The sequence below is a fragment of the Gastrolobium bilobum genome, unplaced genomic scaffold, assembly GCF_033153095.1.
Source record: "Gastrolobium bilobum isolate Gb01-03AN ecotype WA unplaced genomic scaffold, APGP_CSIRO_Gbil_v1 utg39394, whole genome shotgun sequence".
Lineage (NCBI taxonomy): Eukaryota > Viridiplantae > Streptophyta > Magnoliopsida > Fabales > Fabaceae > Gastrolobium > Gastrolobium bilobum.
In genome coordinates, this window is record NW_026898622.1 from 10570 (window position 1) to 27584 (window position 17015).

The following is a 17015-nucleotide window of genomic DNA, read 5'->3' on the forward strand; positions in this document are numbered from 1 at the left end:
TAAAAACCATGAATTCTTAAATAAATTAGGGTTTATTTTATTTTGCCAATAGAGGCTGAAAGCGATGGGCAGTGATTAAGAAAACATATAACTCGAGTGATTAATTATTCTCCAAAACTGCAGTGATTTTCTTCCTTTTGTTCAAATGATTAATAATGCTCCATGACTCGAGCGATTAACTGCAGCGACGAGGTGGTAGAGTGAGAGGGGCAGCGGCGCAGCCACGGCGGCGGCTATGGGTAGAGAGTATAGTGAGAGAGAGAAGGGAAGAGAGAGAAAGAAAGAAAAATAGGGTATATAAATATCAAGTCTGAATCGTCACATCAAAATAATCAATATAACGGTGAAATTGGTTGGAAGTAACATTGTTAGTAATTATACTTGATTGTTACAATATCCTACTCCTATTTGTAATTAGGGTAAAAAATTAACTTATTGATAATTATTTATTAAAAAAGTAATATTTTAATTTTTTTTGCCAACATTATGATTAAAAAATATTATTTATTAATTTATTTTTCAAGAAGAAACTATAAAGTTTTTTAATTAAAAATGATTTTTTTTAATAACCTTTAAATTTAATTTAAATATTTATAAATTGAAGTTCTTACTTTTGTGTTTCTGGCGTCTTCTCCACGAGAAGCAAAGCCTTGAAGAATATATTCTCGGTGAATCCCGAGTCGTTTCGGCACATCAATTTTCCCGGGAAAACAAACAGGTTTCATTGCTCACTTCCTTCCATTATTTTCTGTGTTTCTTTATCCTGTACTACTCAACGAAACAATTCATATTTCCATCATACTAGGTTTTCAGATTGCTACTTCGCTTTCGCACGCGTCGTAATTTTCAATTTCTTTTTTTTTTTAATCATTATCTTCCTGTATCGAAGTCGATTCCGTTCAGATTGCTGTGTGTGGAATAGTATGTTAAATCTGTGTCATGTGTTTTTCAAATTTTTGATTTGGGGTTGAAAACTTGCTATCGTTGTGGCTTTTGGTAGTGCAGAAAATGTTCAAGAACACATTCCAATCTGGATTTCTTTCCATATTGTACAGCCTTGGGTATGTTACGTTTTGGCCTGTTTGTTTCACATGTTTTCTATGATGAAGGTACTGAAATTTTGCATTGCTTTTTCAATTTTTTAAATAGGAGCAAACCTTTGCAGATATGGGACAAAGAAGGTAAAAGTTTTCTGGTTTGCAGTTGTATTTTGAGCTTGATTTAAATTCAATATGCTGGAGGATAAGACTCTGTACAATCTACCCTCTTCCCTACTCTCCAGAGCAGGGAGCCTTGTGTACTGGGGTTTTCCTTCCTTTTATGATGTGTTGCCTTGATCTGTATTATTAAGTCTAAATGATATTTTATTCTCATTTTGAAAATTTTGTTTGTTGTCCATGTTGTGAAATGGTAAGGTTGTCACCTTGTGACCTTGTAAGATACATTTGACCCTTCCCAGAGCTCACAAAGGTGGGAAACTCAAGCATTGGGCTGCCCGTTTGGTCATGTCACGAAAGGCTGTTATGTAAAACATGTGCAAAGAGTGCTTTAGTTTCTCAAGTGCATGAGGGTTGAATTTTGGTATTTCCGTCGTTTACGTTGTGAAAGGGAATTTGTACATTTTTTAGATTACTTTATTAAGTGATTATTTTTCTGTCTCTCAGTTGAAACACCATGTCCTCTAATCCATGTACCTTCTGTGAATATACACTTAAAAATATCTTCTGAAATATTTTTTATAGTTATACCCTTGTCGTTGTGAATGCTGGGAAATAGAGTGCCAAAAAGAGCAAAAAGTAAGTGTAGTGGAGATGAGAATGTCGAGGTGGATGAGCGGACAAGAAAAATAAGATTAGGAATAAATGTATGCAAGAGAAAGTTGGAGTCCGAGTAACACCTATAGATGAGAAGATGACAGAAATCACCTAGCATTGTTTGGTCGTGTTAGAAGAACAATAGAGGCTCTGGTGAGAAAAGTGGATCAAATGGGAGATAGTTTGATTAAAGGGAGAAGAGAAAGATTGAAGAAACTTATGGAGAAACCACTAAAAGTAACTTGTTGAAATGGTATTATGAAAATTTAGTTCTTGATAGAGCCCAATGACATCAATTGATCTGTGTAATTGACCTCATAGTGGGATAAGGCTTGGTGGTTGTTGCTGTTGTTGTTGTAAAGAATGTTGATAAAGATGAAACAAATTAGAGAGAATTTCCCAACCTCTAGGTTATTTCTTGTATTTCATGTCCTGCATGTTTGTTAGACGTGCTTTATACTTAACCCTTGAAGCATAGCAGAAAATGAAGTTAGATAATCTTTCTAATAATTTGATCCGATTCCATTAATTGGTCAATCCCTTTGGTTTGTTTCTTGGTGATATTTAATATTTGACTAATAAAACTGTTTTAAATAGTTAATTATTTGTCTTAACATATTTTGTATTAGCCTGAAGATAGTAACTAACAATCTTTTTCATATTCAATGTAAATATTATATGACTGATTTTTTATTTTGTATTGGACTTTTGTATAGTTGTGAATGGCCATGTTAAACGACCACAGGATGAAGACATACAATCCAATGTATTGGAAATAATTGGATCAAATATTCAGTCCACTTACATTACATGCCCTGCTGATCCAGCTGCAACACTTGGTATAAAACTTCCATTCTTGGTTCTGATTGTCAAGAATCTAAAGAAGTATTTCACATTTGAGATCCAAGTACTGGATGATAAGAATGTCAGACGACGATTTCGAGCTTCTAATTTTCAAGTGTGTAAGTCTGCCCATGTTTGTGTGTCTTATGGGTTTCTCATCAACTTGAAGATGTATAATTTTTTCATATATATTTTGTGCATGAGTGCTTGCTTTTATCTGGTATAGAGAACTTTGATTTTCTGACTAGTCACTCCGAGGCATGATTCTTTTTTCTGGTCACTGTATCTAACAATCTGAAAGTCTTAGAAGGATCTTGGTGACATTGCCCAAGTCTGTGATGACAATTCATATCCTCTTATCTGTTTATTTTAGTAAAGGTCTATGTCAATGTATAGTCACAAATTTCAAGTTCTACATGATGCATTAGTTTGTACATGCAAAGTTGTTTTGATATTGAGTAATATCAATTGTAGTAGTCTTTATAAGGTGATATTTACTCATTGATCATTTGGTATGAAGATTAATTAGCTTTATAAACAGGAAACCAAATAATATTAATCTTAAAGATTTGTTTACTTTTGAAATTTGACATGTTTAATCTGCTGCTAAGTGGACATTGCCCATGAGAATTGTGTGGGAGCACAATCATACTCCCTGTAGTTTGAGAAAAGAATTGGAATGTTCTTATTTGTTCTGCATACTGTGAAAGGATGGGAAAATAAAATCACTTTGGACTCACGTGATTTGAGTGATTCAATGACGGGAGCTCTATTGTGGCCTACAAATTTTCATGTTCAACTTGTTAAAAGACTTGGATACATTAGTGTTAAAATAGTCATTAAAATTCCTACTGTTGAGCAATGTCATTTCTAAGGCATGCTGTGGAACTTTTGCTAAATAAAATCTTAATATTATTAATTTTCATACAGTGATGTCATTTCTATCCAAAATACTATCAATATGCATTACGAGTAATTGCTATTTTCTTATTTTCATATCATAGGCTGTCACTCGAGTAAAGCCCTACATTTGCACCATGCCACTGAGAATGGATGAGGGGTGGAATCAGATCCAGTTTAACCTGGCTGATTTCACAAAGAGAGCGTATGGTACTAATTATGTGGAGACACTGCGAGTTCAGGTCCATGCAAATTGTCGTCTGAGAAGGATATATTTCTCTGATCGCCTCTACTCTGAAGAGGAACTGCCGCCAGAGTTCAAACTGTACCTTCCAATGCAGGTAAGAGATGCCTGCATATTAGCAGCTAGTCTTTATGTTTTATCTTATCATCTCAGCTTGCATTTTTTTTCTCGGAAGGATAAAATCTCACTTAGTGTTTATAATAATGCAGAAATCATGAAAATGTTGTGGGATGATGGAATTGGAGCCACGAGAAGGTTGGATGTTATTTATATGCATGGCATGTGTATTGGCTTCTTTGCTCCAAAATATGTATCTATGTAATGCTAAAACTAATAAGAACTTTTGCATGTACCAAAAAAAAAAAACTTTTGCTACTGCTCTATTTCCTTCATTCCAGTGAGCTCCCACTGTTGGATGTTGTGATGCATTTCCGTAATATTGGAACTCAATTTCGATGATGATTTTTGCTTTTAAATGATAAGTGTCTTACCCAAAAAAGAGGCTGATAAAATGCATTGCATTAATAGAGTATGAAGAGTTCCCACACCTCTTGTGGTAAGAACAATGCACATGAATATGGAGTAACAAGTTTAAACCAAACTTTAAGTCTAAACTGATGAGAAGATATCCCTTTACTTGGGGTAGGGTGGGGCCTCTTTAAAGTGTAATGTGCCATTTTATTCATAAAATAAATTACTTTTTCTCCTTGACTTCTTAAATTGTCCCCATCCCGATTTAGGGATAAAACTAGCGGACAAGTTTATCGATCACTTTGAATTCATTGTTTTTCTTCAAATTAAGCGAAAAACAAGGACTATAGATCAATTTTTGTTTTTCACTGTGTTACCTCTTTAGAAGTTCTGATTTTCTTACTGGATACATATGCTATATATATACAATTTGATGCAAATCCACACAATGCTCCAGTGTACTCATGTCACGATCAAAATGTCTATATGCAATTTTTTTTTCTTATGATTGACTCTTCATTATTAATAATTTCATGTGAACAACACAATAATAACTATGGTAAATATTTACCATATGTTGTAAAGTTCAAGCAACAACTTCCAGCGTCACACATCATCAAGTACAATAAATAGCAAGTGAATCTAATCAAACTTCCTTGGTTCTAAATACTGAGCCACATGCTGCTATTCATAGCGTATAACATCATACTCCACGTGTTATAATGCACGACCCCATTTTTATGGGGGTGATTTATTGGGTTATTTAGGGTATTTTTATTGATCATATTACCCCAAAAATGTGATGAAATCATTCGGTACAAACAGCACTTATATCACAATGTGTTGCAAATTGCCTAAGAAATAAAGGGTGACACGAGACAACTTTTCAAATAGGAAGGGGTGTAACAAATTTGCAATCAACCATGATTAGTGGGAAGGTACAATCTCTTGCCAAACATGTCAACTTTCCTTCCTTTAGGAAATTGTGTGCTTCTCAACGATCAATGCCAAGTTGCCATTGCTGACCAACCCAAAGTTAACCTTTGCTATAATTCTAACCCAAAGCAAATCTTTATGTATAATGTCAAGAGTACAAATTCAAGAATCGATGTGACAAAAATGCCAACATTAAGTTATTGTCAGGTCAAAATCGATTTTGTGCTACAGAATTACTAAATGAACTTTCAAACTAGCCCACAACACTGTGGATGAGGAGCTGGTAGCGACTCATTTTTGCATAATTTCAGTTTATCTTTATTATTCTCATTTACCCAGAGTTACATATATTTGTTAGTCACTTATTGGAAGTAATTAACTTCGTCAAGAATTTGATTGATTATACTCGAAAACTTGTCAAGTCGTAGGTGATACAAATAACACCTCAAATACCGAATGTATCAAAAATCCAATATTTATGTATGAGTGTGTTTTTTTTTTTTTTTTTGTTTATATTCATTAATTGCCCAATTAGTTTTGTTCGAGCACTGTCAAACTCGTTATAAGAAACACTCTCAAAATCAATTTTTCCTTTCTCAAAGCTCAAACTCAAAATCTAAGATTAAGTGAAACAAACTCCTTATTACTTGAGCTAATAATTATTGGTTGAATATAATTTTTAGTTAGCATGTGGTGTGCCATCATTCTCACACCAATATGTGGCATAATCTGGTACTGTATTAAGATAAAAAAAAAAGCTTGGTAATTCAAATAACAATTATTTTATATATACAGCATAGACTAGAATATTAAACGGAGGGGGGAAAGAGAAAGAGGCTAGAACATAACGAGCTTGAGTTTTCTTATATTCTACATTCTCAGTATGTTCAGTACTAAATCAAACCATTCAAGATAATAGGACATCTTACATACAATTGCGAAGCTACCAATGTACTATAAGGCATAAGCTCTTCCTTCATTGGTCACTCAGAAAAGACAAGGGATATTTAAAGTAGACTTGAATTTGAGTCCAGAATCTTTTAGTTGGGTAATTCACAATATACTTAAATGAAAATTACTCTACGAACTAGTAACATCTCAATTAGACTCCAAGATTGACCTGCTCCAAGAATAATAAGTTAGTCAGAACTTCCGAGAAGGGTGACACGAAACCGGATAAGTCAAGCTCATTAGGAGCTTGAATATTGGTTAGTATCAAACCAAAAAAAATTTTACTCAACGGAGAATTTAATCATGAAAATGACCCTAGATTAAACTTCAGTGTGTAATTGACAAGTTGTCAAATATAGTAGTAAAAGAAAATTAGGAAAGAGTTTCCTGAATTCTACAAGTGCAGATAAAGAACAAAAAGCTGAGAAAGAAATAAAAATAAGAGTAAATACCATTTTCGGTCCTCAGCAAATTTCACGATGCCCGCTTTAGTCCCTAGTAAATAAAAAAGCATGATCCCTAAGAAATTCAAAATGGTCCCATTTTAGTCCTTTTGAGGAACTAATATGGGTCTTTTTTAAATTTGTAACGGACCACGATTTCAACTAAATGAGACCATTTTGAATTTCTTAGGGACCACGAATAACCTTTTTATTTGCTAAGGACTAAAGCGGCATCGTGAAATTTGTTGAGGACTAAAAATGGTATTTACCCTAAAAATAAATTCACTGCTTAAGATTGTGTACAGGTAAAATAAATAGTAAAAAGCAGATAGGGTAACAAAATAATACATTGATTCACCTATTTTGTTCACCTGTTAAAATAATAATAATAATGCACAAATTTCAACATGATTATCGATTCTCACATTCAACTGCGGTCATTAACTTGCATTTTTTTTGGGTAAAATAAACCTTCAAAAACCGAAGCACAGGATAAGGATGAAAAATTGGAAATCATCACGATGGGTCAGGGTCACTCACTCAAGCTTCTTGGCATACTCTAAAGATTTGAAAACTGAAGCACATTTATGTTGACGAATAATCATGACTAGGATGAATATGTTGGCTGCTAGAAACACTAAGCTTGCCACCCAAAGCTGTAAGAAAACATTTTTACCCTTGAACTCAAGCAGGTAACCCCACATTAACCAATGAGTCTGAGCTCCAATCCACAAAAGAATGCAAGACAATCCATCCCATTTAAGCTTCATTTTACTCCAAGGAAGTATTAGAGGCAACAAGCAAAAGAACCAAACGAAATACTGTGCTGTAATCACCTGCAAAATACACAGAAATCAGATGTGTAGTCCGAGACATTTCTGCCAAAATATAAGGAAGCATGTTGATTTAAAGGACCATTACTGAAAAGGGCTCCAATATAAGATATAATTATGCTTGAAATAAAGAAACAAATTTACTTAAGTCTATATAAAAACCTTAATTAAATGGAAATATGTAACACTAATGGAAATTTCAGCATCTATGTTTCTTTATTACTTGACAGACCTTATTGAATGCCACAAATGCCACAGTCTGCACAAATAGGCAAAATGGCAAATCCTGTGCAAAGCTGAAAATAAGAACCAGCTGAACCAAAAACTGTGGCAAAAAGGAGATAAGCTTCTCCACCACTGAAATATCATGCCCATAATGAAGATATATGTGATAGAAATAGATGGAGAAGTTGTGCCTTGGATCTGTGCGAGTAAGATGGTACAGCAATGCCTCATTTAGGAATTCCCACCCATATAAACAAAAGAACAGACCAGTACAAACGAGGAAAACCAATCCTGAGACCAGTCCAAATAGCAGCCTGTCCCTTGTGAATATGCTTTTTAAGAGATTGTGTAAAGTATGCCAGCCATTCCCATCTTTGGGTCTCTTTCCTTGAACGTCACTCCAGTTCCTTAAGACGGGTTTCTGACCAGATGGGAAGAAGTTTGGATCAAGAACCACGATTATAGGAATAGAATAAATTATAGGATAAATCCGGAAATGGACAACAAGTCCATACCAAAATGCTGACTGTAACACATTACCTGCAAATCAGGGGGAAGAAGGAAAAGGAGGAAAAAAGCATACCATCAAGGCACCAAGAGATATGCAAATATATGATATTTTACATCTTCTAAGAAAAAAGATTGCTTTGGTGTATCAAGTATCAACCAATAGTAGGCCTAACAATCAAATGTAAGACTCAAACTTAAACTTTTCAAATTGATATTAACATTAAAAAAACCACTCCCCGTTAAACCCGACTAGCGAGTGTGGGGTGGAGGAAATCCTTGTACGCAGCCTTACCCTTGCATAATTGCAAAGAGGCTGTTTCCTGGATTCGAACCTATGACCTTTCAGTCATGAAGGAACAGTTTTACCACTACTCCGGTTCACCCCCTTTGATGTTAACATTAAAAAAAAAAAAAATTGAAAAGCACGTAAAAGGCATTCTTTTCTTTGGAGCAAAAATACTTGATTTATATAATAGAAGCTTTCTCCAGTACCCTTCCTTTTTTGTGAGGCTACCAGTACCTCTTAGAAATTTAATATTAGGCCATGAATCCCATTTACATGAAATATAGATATAGCAAGTTTTTCTTTTCTTGTAAGAATTTCAATCAAATGAGACCCACAGCTAAAAATTAGCCACTAATTGCTAAGGATACGGGTACTCTCATAAAACAAAGGGTTCCAAAGGGATTACTACATTATACTATAGATTTTGAGCTTTAAGAACGCTTGGCAGGAGAGACAAAATTATTGAACAGGGATCGAAATGAAAAGATTTTAATTTTCAATGGTCAGTGCTTGGTAAAAAGCGTGGGAAAACGGAAAGTTGTAAAGTTATTCTGGTTAAATTCTTTACACTGCAATACAAAACATAAAAATTATTCCTGAAAAGTGTTTTTCTTGGTATGCTAAACCATATTCAGCAGAAAAGAAGACTACCAACTGATCATATGTACTGGAACACTTTTTAGGACACAGAGGATTAGAGATTAAAAGATGAAAATTTGGACATTACTATTACAAGTTTACAACACCATCAACTTAAGCTAATACAAAAGCAAAAACATACCTTTCATAAGACAAATAAGGATCCACAATATCATGGCACAAACAATGGGTTCACAGTTGCCACGTGTCCCAATTGTGAAGGTAAATGGATTAAAGAGCCATGTCATGACAGAGTAGTTGCACAGATTTTCAGGGACCTTCCGCATCTTTAGAATATAATATATAAAATATCCCACAAGTATATCTGCATTTTAGATATGATAAACATGTGATTAGGCGTAATGATTCGAAAACCATTTAGCATATTCATTATTTAAAAACATATTGATTGAACTTATTGCAGAGGGACAAAATGGTCACTCAAACAAAATCCACAAAAAATGGAAATTTCTCAATATTCCAAGTCTAACAATTACAATACTTCTGTCTTTTGCAACATTGATTGGAGGATGGAGCAATATTTTGTTTTTTTTCTTTTTCTTTATTTTGGTTTTGATAGAAATAATTCTTCTATCCTTAACTATAAAAGGCCAAATTGTTTGCAACCAAAAAAGGTCCTGTGTGCAAATTATATTTAAGGATTTGACTCCACTAAAGTGGGGAGAGCACTTTAAAGAGAAAAGTGAAGAGTTGTAACTATTGATTGAAAAATCAAGGGCTGAGTTTGTGATAACATACATGCTCATATAACAGATCGTAAGGCAACCTGGTGCTATAAAACTCTCATTATGTGAAAGGTCCAGGGAAGGGTTAGATCCATTTTATGGGTCTATAGTAGGCAAACTTACCCTTACATTTGCACAAGATTGATTAAATGAATTGAACCAATGACCCCCGGATCACATGGCGACAACACCAACCTTGTGTCAAGGCTCCCCCTTCATTGTTATAACAAACCATGAAGTTGTTAAAATTTACTTCATTGTATTTTCAATCAACAATTAAAACTCCACAATTTTGTTTTTAAAAAGCATCCCTCACTTTAGACAAGCCATATTCTACATATAAAACATGCCTAATTACTGCGTGCCACATATAGTCCATGAATCTACCTTCATACAGATTCTTCCACAAACCAACACTTGATATAGAATTAAAAGTTACAAGCATAGAGTACTAAAAAAAACTGAGATATGAATTTGCTTAAACTTGTCCATACCTGAAGAGGAGAAGAGAAACTTCCCCCATGAGCGATGGACCAATGAATTCGGAAGGAGAAGAAATGCAAGCAAAGGGGAATAACGATAGGTGGTTCTCTTATAAGGGGAATCACCCAAAGCCATTAAAGATGAAGCATCAGAAAACACAAGGTAGTCAACATCAGTGTATCTAACTTCCATATGTGCATCTTGCCACTCTCCATATACAATCAAAACAACACGAAATATGGAAGAGAATAGAAGCAGTTTATGAATATCCAATGATGCCATTTCTGAAAGGTAATAACAACAACAACAACAACAAAAATCAGAAAAACAAGTCAATTTGGATATGGGTTTTTCCAGTTTATATAATTATTTTTTTCTTTTTCTATTAAAAAAAATTGAATCTAACTGAAAGAGCAAACAACAACTTCAGCAGTTACTGGGAATGAAAGAGATTGATTACCTTGAAGGTGGTTTTGGTCGGAGACAAAAGCTGTTGGATTGGGAATGAGAATTTCGAAAGTGAGGGTTTACGTTTTTAGAGAGCAACGTCAGACACTGTCCCAAGAGCATTTTCTTAATGGCTCTCTATAATAAAAAGTAGGGTTTATCATATATCATTTAACATAACCACAAAAATTTTCCTACATACACAATATTTTGTGGGGCCCGCAGCAAAAAAAAAAAAACTTCGGCACGCAAAACGAATCTCTATAACATAACACAATCACTTTTCCTAGAACATAACTCTTATAAAACCCTAAAAAGTAATCGATTTTACTTTGTTTTAAATTATTTATTATTTTTAAATGAAAAATTATTTCCCTGCAATGCAAGATAAAAAAAAATTTGAAAGATATTTTAAAAAATTTATTTTTGTATTTTATCATAAATTTTAGGAAAAACTTTATTTTCTCCCTTGTGGTTCCGTGTATATCACTTAGCACTTTGTGATTTCAAATTTATCATTTGTATCCGTTGCGGTTAAATAAGTTTATCATTCGAGTAATGATATTCGTATTATTAAAAAAATTTACTACCAACTTACTATCATCTAATTATCATTGGATCAGCATTTTCTCTCTCTTCAAATTTTTTTAATATTCTATCTCTTTGATTCATGATGATTAGATAGATACTAAGTTAGTAATAGAAAATTTTAGTATTAAGAAAATTCTCCCTCCATCCATTCATTCAACCCTTGTGGTTTCAAACCTTTATTTACACTCATTGTGAATACAAAAATATATCACTTAAATTTCTTGGGGTCTTATAAATATTATTTTTTTATTTTTTTCTAATTTTAATTATATAATTGTATTAGTATCAAATAAACTTTAAAAAAAATTAATTATTAAAGATTAAATTAATTTTTGTAAAGTTATTTATTTTGAAATTATTTTAAAAGTTGTCTTTTAATTCTTAATTTTAAAAAAAATTATTTAAATTAAAAATATTATTTAAGATAAAAAAGATGTATTACCTGAATAAATTATTTATTTTAAATTTATTTTTTTGATAATATATAAAAATATTAGATAAAAAAAAAATAAAAAAATATTTGACTTAAATTTATTTCCATGAGAAAAATACAAGACCACAGGATTCAAATGCCTATAATCAAATGAATTTAATCCAAATAAAATAAAATAATTTTTTTTGAATTTTTTTTTTATCATGAATGAAAGCCTAAATGATACATTTAATTATAAATATTATATATATATATATATATAATAGGGGAAAGATCATCTTACAAGGTGTAAGAATAATAAGTATTACACTAAATTTTAATCATTGATTTTCGTGCATCTAACAGTTAAAATTTATTATAAATTAATAAATAATTAATGAGTGAGTCTCGATCAGGGTCCTTTTACACCAGTGTAAGTTACACTCTCAATCTTGTTCGTTGACTCCATTTATATCTAAGGGCTCAAATTTTTTAGTAATGTGAGTCATTGGATACAAGTGAATCAATGATCAAGATTGAGTGTAAAACTTCTAACTCTTACACCGGTGTAAGAATATCATGCCCTCTCAATAAATCTTAACTATTAGATGCAATAAATCAATGGAAAAGATCTGGGGTAATACTTATTATTCTTATATCGGTGTAAGTTGATCTTATCTTATATATACATATATGGGGTAGGATATTGTAACAACCAAGTATAGTTACTATCAATATTACTACTAAATGAACTAAATAAAGATTAATATGATTAATAACGAGTTGATACTGATTTGAATTTTTGAGTTATATTACTTGATTTGTTGTGGGCGTCTTTTTGATCTCTTTGTCCCTTATTAAATAAAAAATAACTGTATTAAAAAAAAATAAAAAATAAAAATAACCATTTTGCCCTCGTATCAAAACTATACTCCAATCTATTCCTATTTAATCGATTACACAAGAAAAATAATCGATTAAATGTGTAAAATTTAATTAATCGATTACGTAGTCGATTAAGCTGCGACTTTTTGCTTGTGCAAGCCATAGATTCTTTCAGAGAAAGAGCAGCTGTCGTGAAGGACTCGCTCCACAAGAGCCAGATCATCACCGATAACATGGTCTCCATTCCTCAAGATTAGAAGTTGACGAGGATTTGCTCTTGGGGTTATTCTATGACCAAAAGCAACAGTATTCTCGCACAGATCTCATATTTGTTTCTAAAATAAAATAAAAAACTAACTTTCCAGTATCTCTAATTGCACCGATGTTAGACACAGAAATGGCTTGCTGATACTCTTCCACCATTGCAATGGCCTCAAAATAAATAGCCTACAACCAACCCACCATATAACAAATACAGGTCACTAAACTAAGAATTAAACATAAACTTAACCAACCCATTCCAGCAAAACCAAAAACCCAAATATTCATTCCCAGATTATAATTTTTATTCCATGATTTTCAGGTGACGTAGTCTTTCCCTGTTCATTTCCTCTCTCGCCTGCAAAATAACTCAGCAAATCAATACCCAACTAATTTTTTTTCATATCTTCAAATGTTTGACAAAAAGGGTCAACAAAAAATTAAGCGAGAGATGGAGCTCCCATTCCCCCCAAGGAATCAAGATACCCAACTAAATTTTATCTTGTTTTTTTGGATATTTGACAAAATGGCTAATTTTTTTTTTGAATTTTTGGAGATAAGACGGAACTCCCATTTTCCAATTCTGGTGGGACATTTCACAAACACTTAGGAATCAAGTGGGGTGTGGTTGGGAACTAGGGGAAGAGAGAGAGAGAAAGATAGAGATGGAGCCTTTTTGCTTTGAAATGCATCAGTTGTTGTGTTCTCTCATTTTGTTTTCTGTGCCGATTGGGACTCGTTCATATGGTTTGGCAAAAACTTATTATCCAGGAGTAATTTGTACATGGAAACCAAAATGAGATACCCTTCCTCGAGATGCACAAGCAAAATGTCGCAATTTAATCGATTACATAATCGATTAACTAAATTTTAGACATTTAATCGATTACTTTTCTTGTGTAGTCGATTAAATAAGGACAAATTGGTATATAGTTTTGATACGAGGGCAAAGTAGTTATTTTTTATTTAATAAGAAGCAAAGAGGTCAAAAAGCCTGCTGTGGGCTGTGAGGATAATATTTCTAGCTAGTTTTAAAGTTTAGAAAATTTATTTGATTTAATAAATACATAAGACATATTTTCTTTAGTTAAACTTTAGTCTTTGATTTTACTTTAATCTAATAAATTTAGCCTTGCACTTGTCAATAATAGGGGTGTCAATATAGGTTATGACACGTGGGTCGACCCGCGACACAACACGAAAATTCGTGTTTGGGTTGACCCGTAAAAAAATTCGTGTCGTGTTCGTGTTGGAAAAAATGATACGTAAAAAATTCGTGTCGTGTTCGTGTTGATGTATTCGTGTTCGTGTTGACCCGTATTTTTATTTAATTATTATTATTATTTTTTTCAATTTTTTAAATTTTTTAAATTTTGAATCATTTTTTTCAAAAAAATTTGTCAATTACCATTTTGACCCCTATTTTGCGTGTTATTCGTGTCGTGTCGTGTCAACCCGCAAAAAATTCGTGTTGTGTCAGTGTTGAAGATTTTGACACGAATAAAAATTCGTGTCGTGTTAGTGTTGATGTATTTGTGTCGTGTCAACCCGTTTTGACACCCCTAGTCAATAGTACAAGTTATTATAAATTGTTAACAATTTGGGGGTATTACAATACTATTGTGATTTTTTCATATAACCATATTATGTTTTATTTAATATGAAAGATCCATTTTCTCTTATTAATTAGAGGAGGAAATAAAATAAGCATATCCTGACTAAATCTGGCGAATTCCTTCATTAGTAACTACTAACTAGAATACTAGCACTGCATGGATTTTAATTCAAAATTTATTTTTGGTTAAGATAAATACTGTTTAATTCGGCTTTGACGTTAGTTAGAATCATATAGTGAAAAAAAAGTATGGAATCAGTTCAAGTTGTTCGACTAAATCAGTGGTTTTGGCACCCCATTCTGATTTCCTCGAATTTTTTTTGTATGGAACTGATTGTAGTCTAATGTACAAGCGTATTATGACTTGGGTAACACAATTTCAGGTACAAAACAGTCAATACCCCATTCGTATGCATTGTTGGGTACGTATTGATTGAAACCGTTTGTTTACGCTCCCCGAAACTAGGTGAATTCATTTAGGGGTCATATTAATAATTGTTATGAGTTTCAATCTATCAATATGGACCAATGTTACTAATTTGAATAGGCATGAAAAGTCAAATAACATAATGAGTTATACAGTAACACAAAGTAACATAAAAATTCATAACACAATTACATGAACTCTACCATAAGACCTTAAATACATGCACATGATTGGTTCAACTTTGTCTAATCCTCATAGGACATATACGTTTATTGTGACCAATTTGCTTGCAGGTGCTACATCTACTTTGACTGCTTGTGGGTTGGGACTCAACCCAATCCATCTCATTCTGTATCCTTGTAGACTTCGGTCTCCCTTGTGCACGAACCAAAGATGCATTTGGGATAATCGTTGGACCATCTATTTCTGGAATCAACAACTCATTACCCATTGGAAACCAATGTGCAGCATAGACCTTCTCAATTTGTGTAATTGAGAACACAGGATCGACATAGTCATAGTGGTTCAATTTTTCAACCTTGCACACCGCTAGCACATTACTGCAAGGAAATCGTCTAGTTGTGAACCGTCCACATTGACATTTACGATTTAGCAAGTCAACCCTCATAATGTCGCCGACATCATTCGTAGACTGATTGTAGGCATCCTCAACTTCAAACAATTGCAAGTCTCTATCAAAAACACGGACACGGAGACTGACAGTTAACTGATCATTCTTTTGTAAGAAGTCCTCAACTTTTTTTGCAATTCTCCATCCTTTGGTCTTTGCTTTTTGGATCTTTTCACGCCTCTTGACAAAATACTCTACAAGTCTACTTTGCGTCATCTTGACCAATGCCGTTACTGGCAAATTACGTGCACCCCGTAGGACCTTATTGATACACTCAGATAGGTTAGTCGTCATATGACCAAACCTTCGGCCATCCTCATCATAAGACCTGCACCATTTCTCTTTGGGAATCTGATCTATCCATGTGGCTACTTGGGGGTTACTGTCGACAAATTCTTGAAATCTTAAATCAAAATGAATCTTCGAACACATGTATCCTGCAAAAAATGAACCCAAATTGAATGAGTTATACATAAACAGCATTACATACAACATGTACACATTCATGAAAATAGCTTACCTAGTTTCATCAGCGTTTTCTTCAGTTCCACGTCCCTAAACTTAGTGTTAAAGTTGCTTCCAATGTGACGAAGACAAAACACGTGATACGCATATGGAGGCTGCCAACCTGTGTGATCCTTTACAGCCCTGATGATGCTGGAGTGACGATCGGATATTAGACATATACCATGCCTTTGTGTGACATGGAAACGCATCAGGCTAAGAAACCACAACCAATCATCCAATCTCTCACCCGGTAGAACAATGGCAAACACAATAGGCAGAATGTATCCATCACCATCTTGTGACGTAGCAATCAAGAGGGTACCTTTGTATTTCCCGTACAGGTGCGTGCCGTCAATTTGGATTATGGGTTTACAATATTTGAAAGCCTCAATGCACTGGTGAAAAGTCAAAAATACCCTGCGAAAGACAGCCTTATCGGTGTAGACACGTCGTTCGTCACAACACTCGTTCGTATCAATCTTGAACACAGAACCAGGATTAATCTGTGTCATGTAGGTCAGCCAACCATGTAAGATGACATATGATTTATCCCAGTCGCCAAACAACTTCACAATGGCCTTTATTTTAGCCTTCCTAGCCTTCCTATAATATATGTTGTATCCATACAAACGTTGTACCCTCTCCTGAATAAGAACTGGTTTCAGAGATGGATCTTCTTTTAACATACCTATACAAAAATCATAGTCAACACAGTCAATAAATATACCGTAAAAATAACGTAAACATAAACCCTAAACCAAACATCGCGTAATATATACTTATAATGGCTGCACAGATTACATCAGAATCCAGCTATCTATGGTCCCGGGTAAGGCCTTGGTTTAGGCAGGTGTGTTCTTTACCCCACTTACTAACAACCCAAGTATTTCCATTCTTGGGCGACATAGCCCGCAC

General features: G+C 33.6%; 2 protein-coding genes across 3 annotated transcripts; one reads left to right on the plus strand and one right to left on the minus strand.

Moving 5' to 3' along the window:
* Positions 1-617: 617 nt before the first annotated feature.
* LOC133317753 (uncharacterized) lies at positions 618-4184 on the plus strand. Of its 2 annotated transcripts, none has more exons than XM_061519633.1 (6): positions 618-718; positions 1001-1061; positions 1150-1181; positions 2531-2772; positions 3662-3898; positions 4011-4184. In XM_061519633.1, the coding sequence occupies exons 2-6, from the start codon at positions 1009-1011 to the stop codon at positions 4017-4019; spliced, it is 573 nt and encodes a 190-aa protein (XP_061375617.1). In that variant the 5' UTR covers positions 618-718; positions 1001-1008; the 3' UTR covers positions 4020-4184. The 2 variants fall into 2 exon arrangements, with proteins under 2 accessions (XP_061375617.1, XP_061375618.1); XM_061519634.1 differs by having other exon boundaries at positions 628-718; positions 1006-1061.
* Positions 4185-6104: 1920 nt separating this feature from the next.
* On the minus strand, positions 6105-10837 carry LOC133317754 (GPI mannosyltransferase 1). Its single transcript, XM_061519635.1, has 6 exons — positions 10785-10837; positions 10336-10608; positions 9238-9420; positions 7668-8200; positions 7143-7438; positions 6105-6328 (listed from the first exon to the last, which is right to left on the minus strand). Exons 2-6 carry the CDS (start codon positions 10604-10606, stop codon positions 6307-6309), a joined length of 1305 nt encoding a protein of 434 aa, XP_061375619.1. The 5' UTR covers positions 10607-10608; positions 10785-10837; the 3' UTR covers positions 6105-6306.
* Between the last annotated feature and the right edge of the window lie 6178 nt (positions 10838-17015).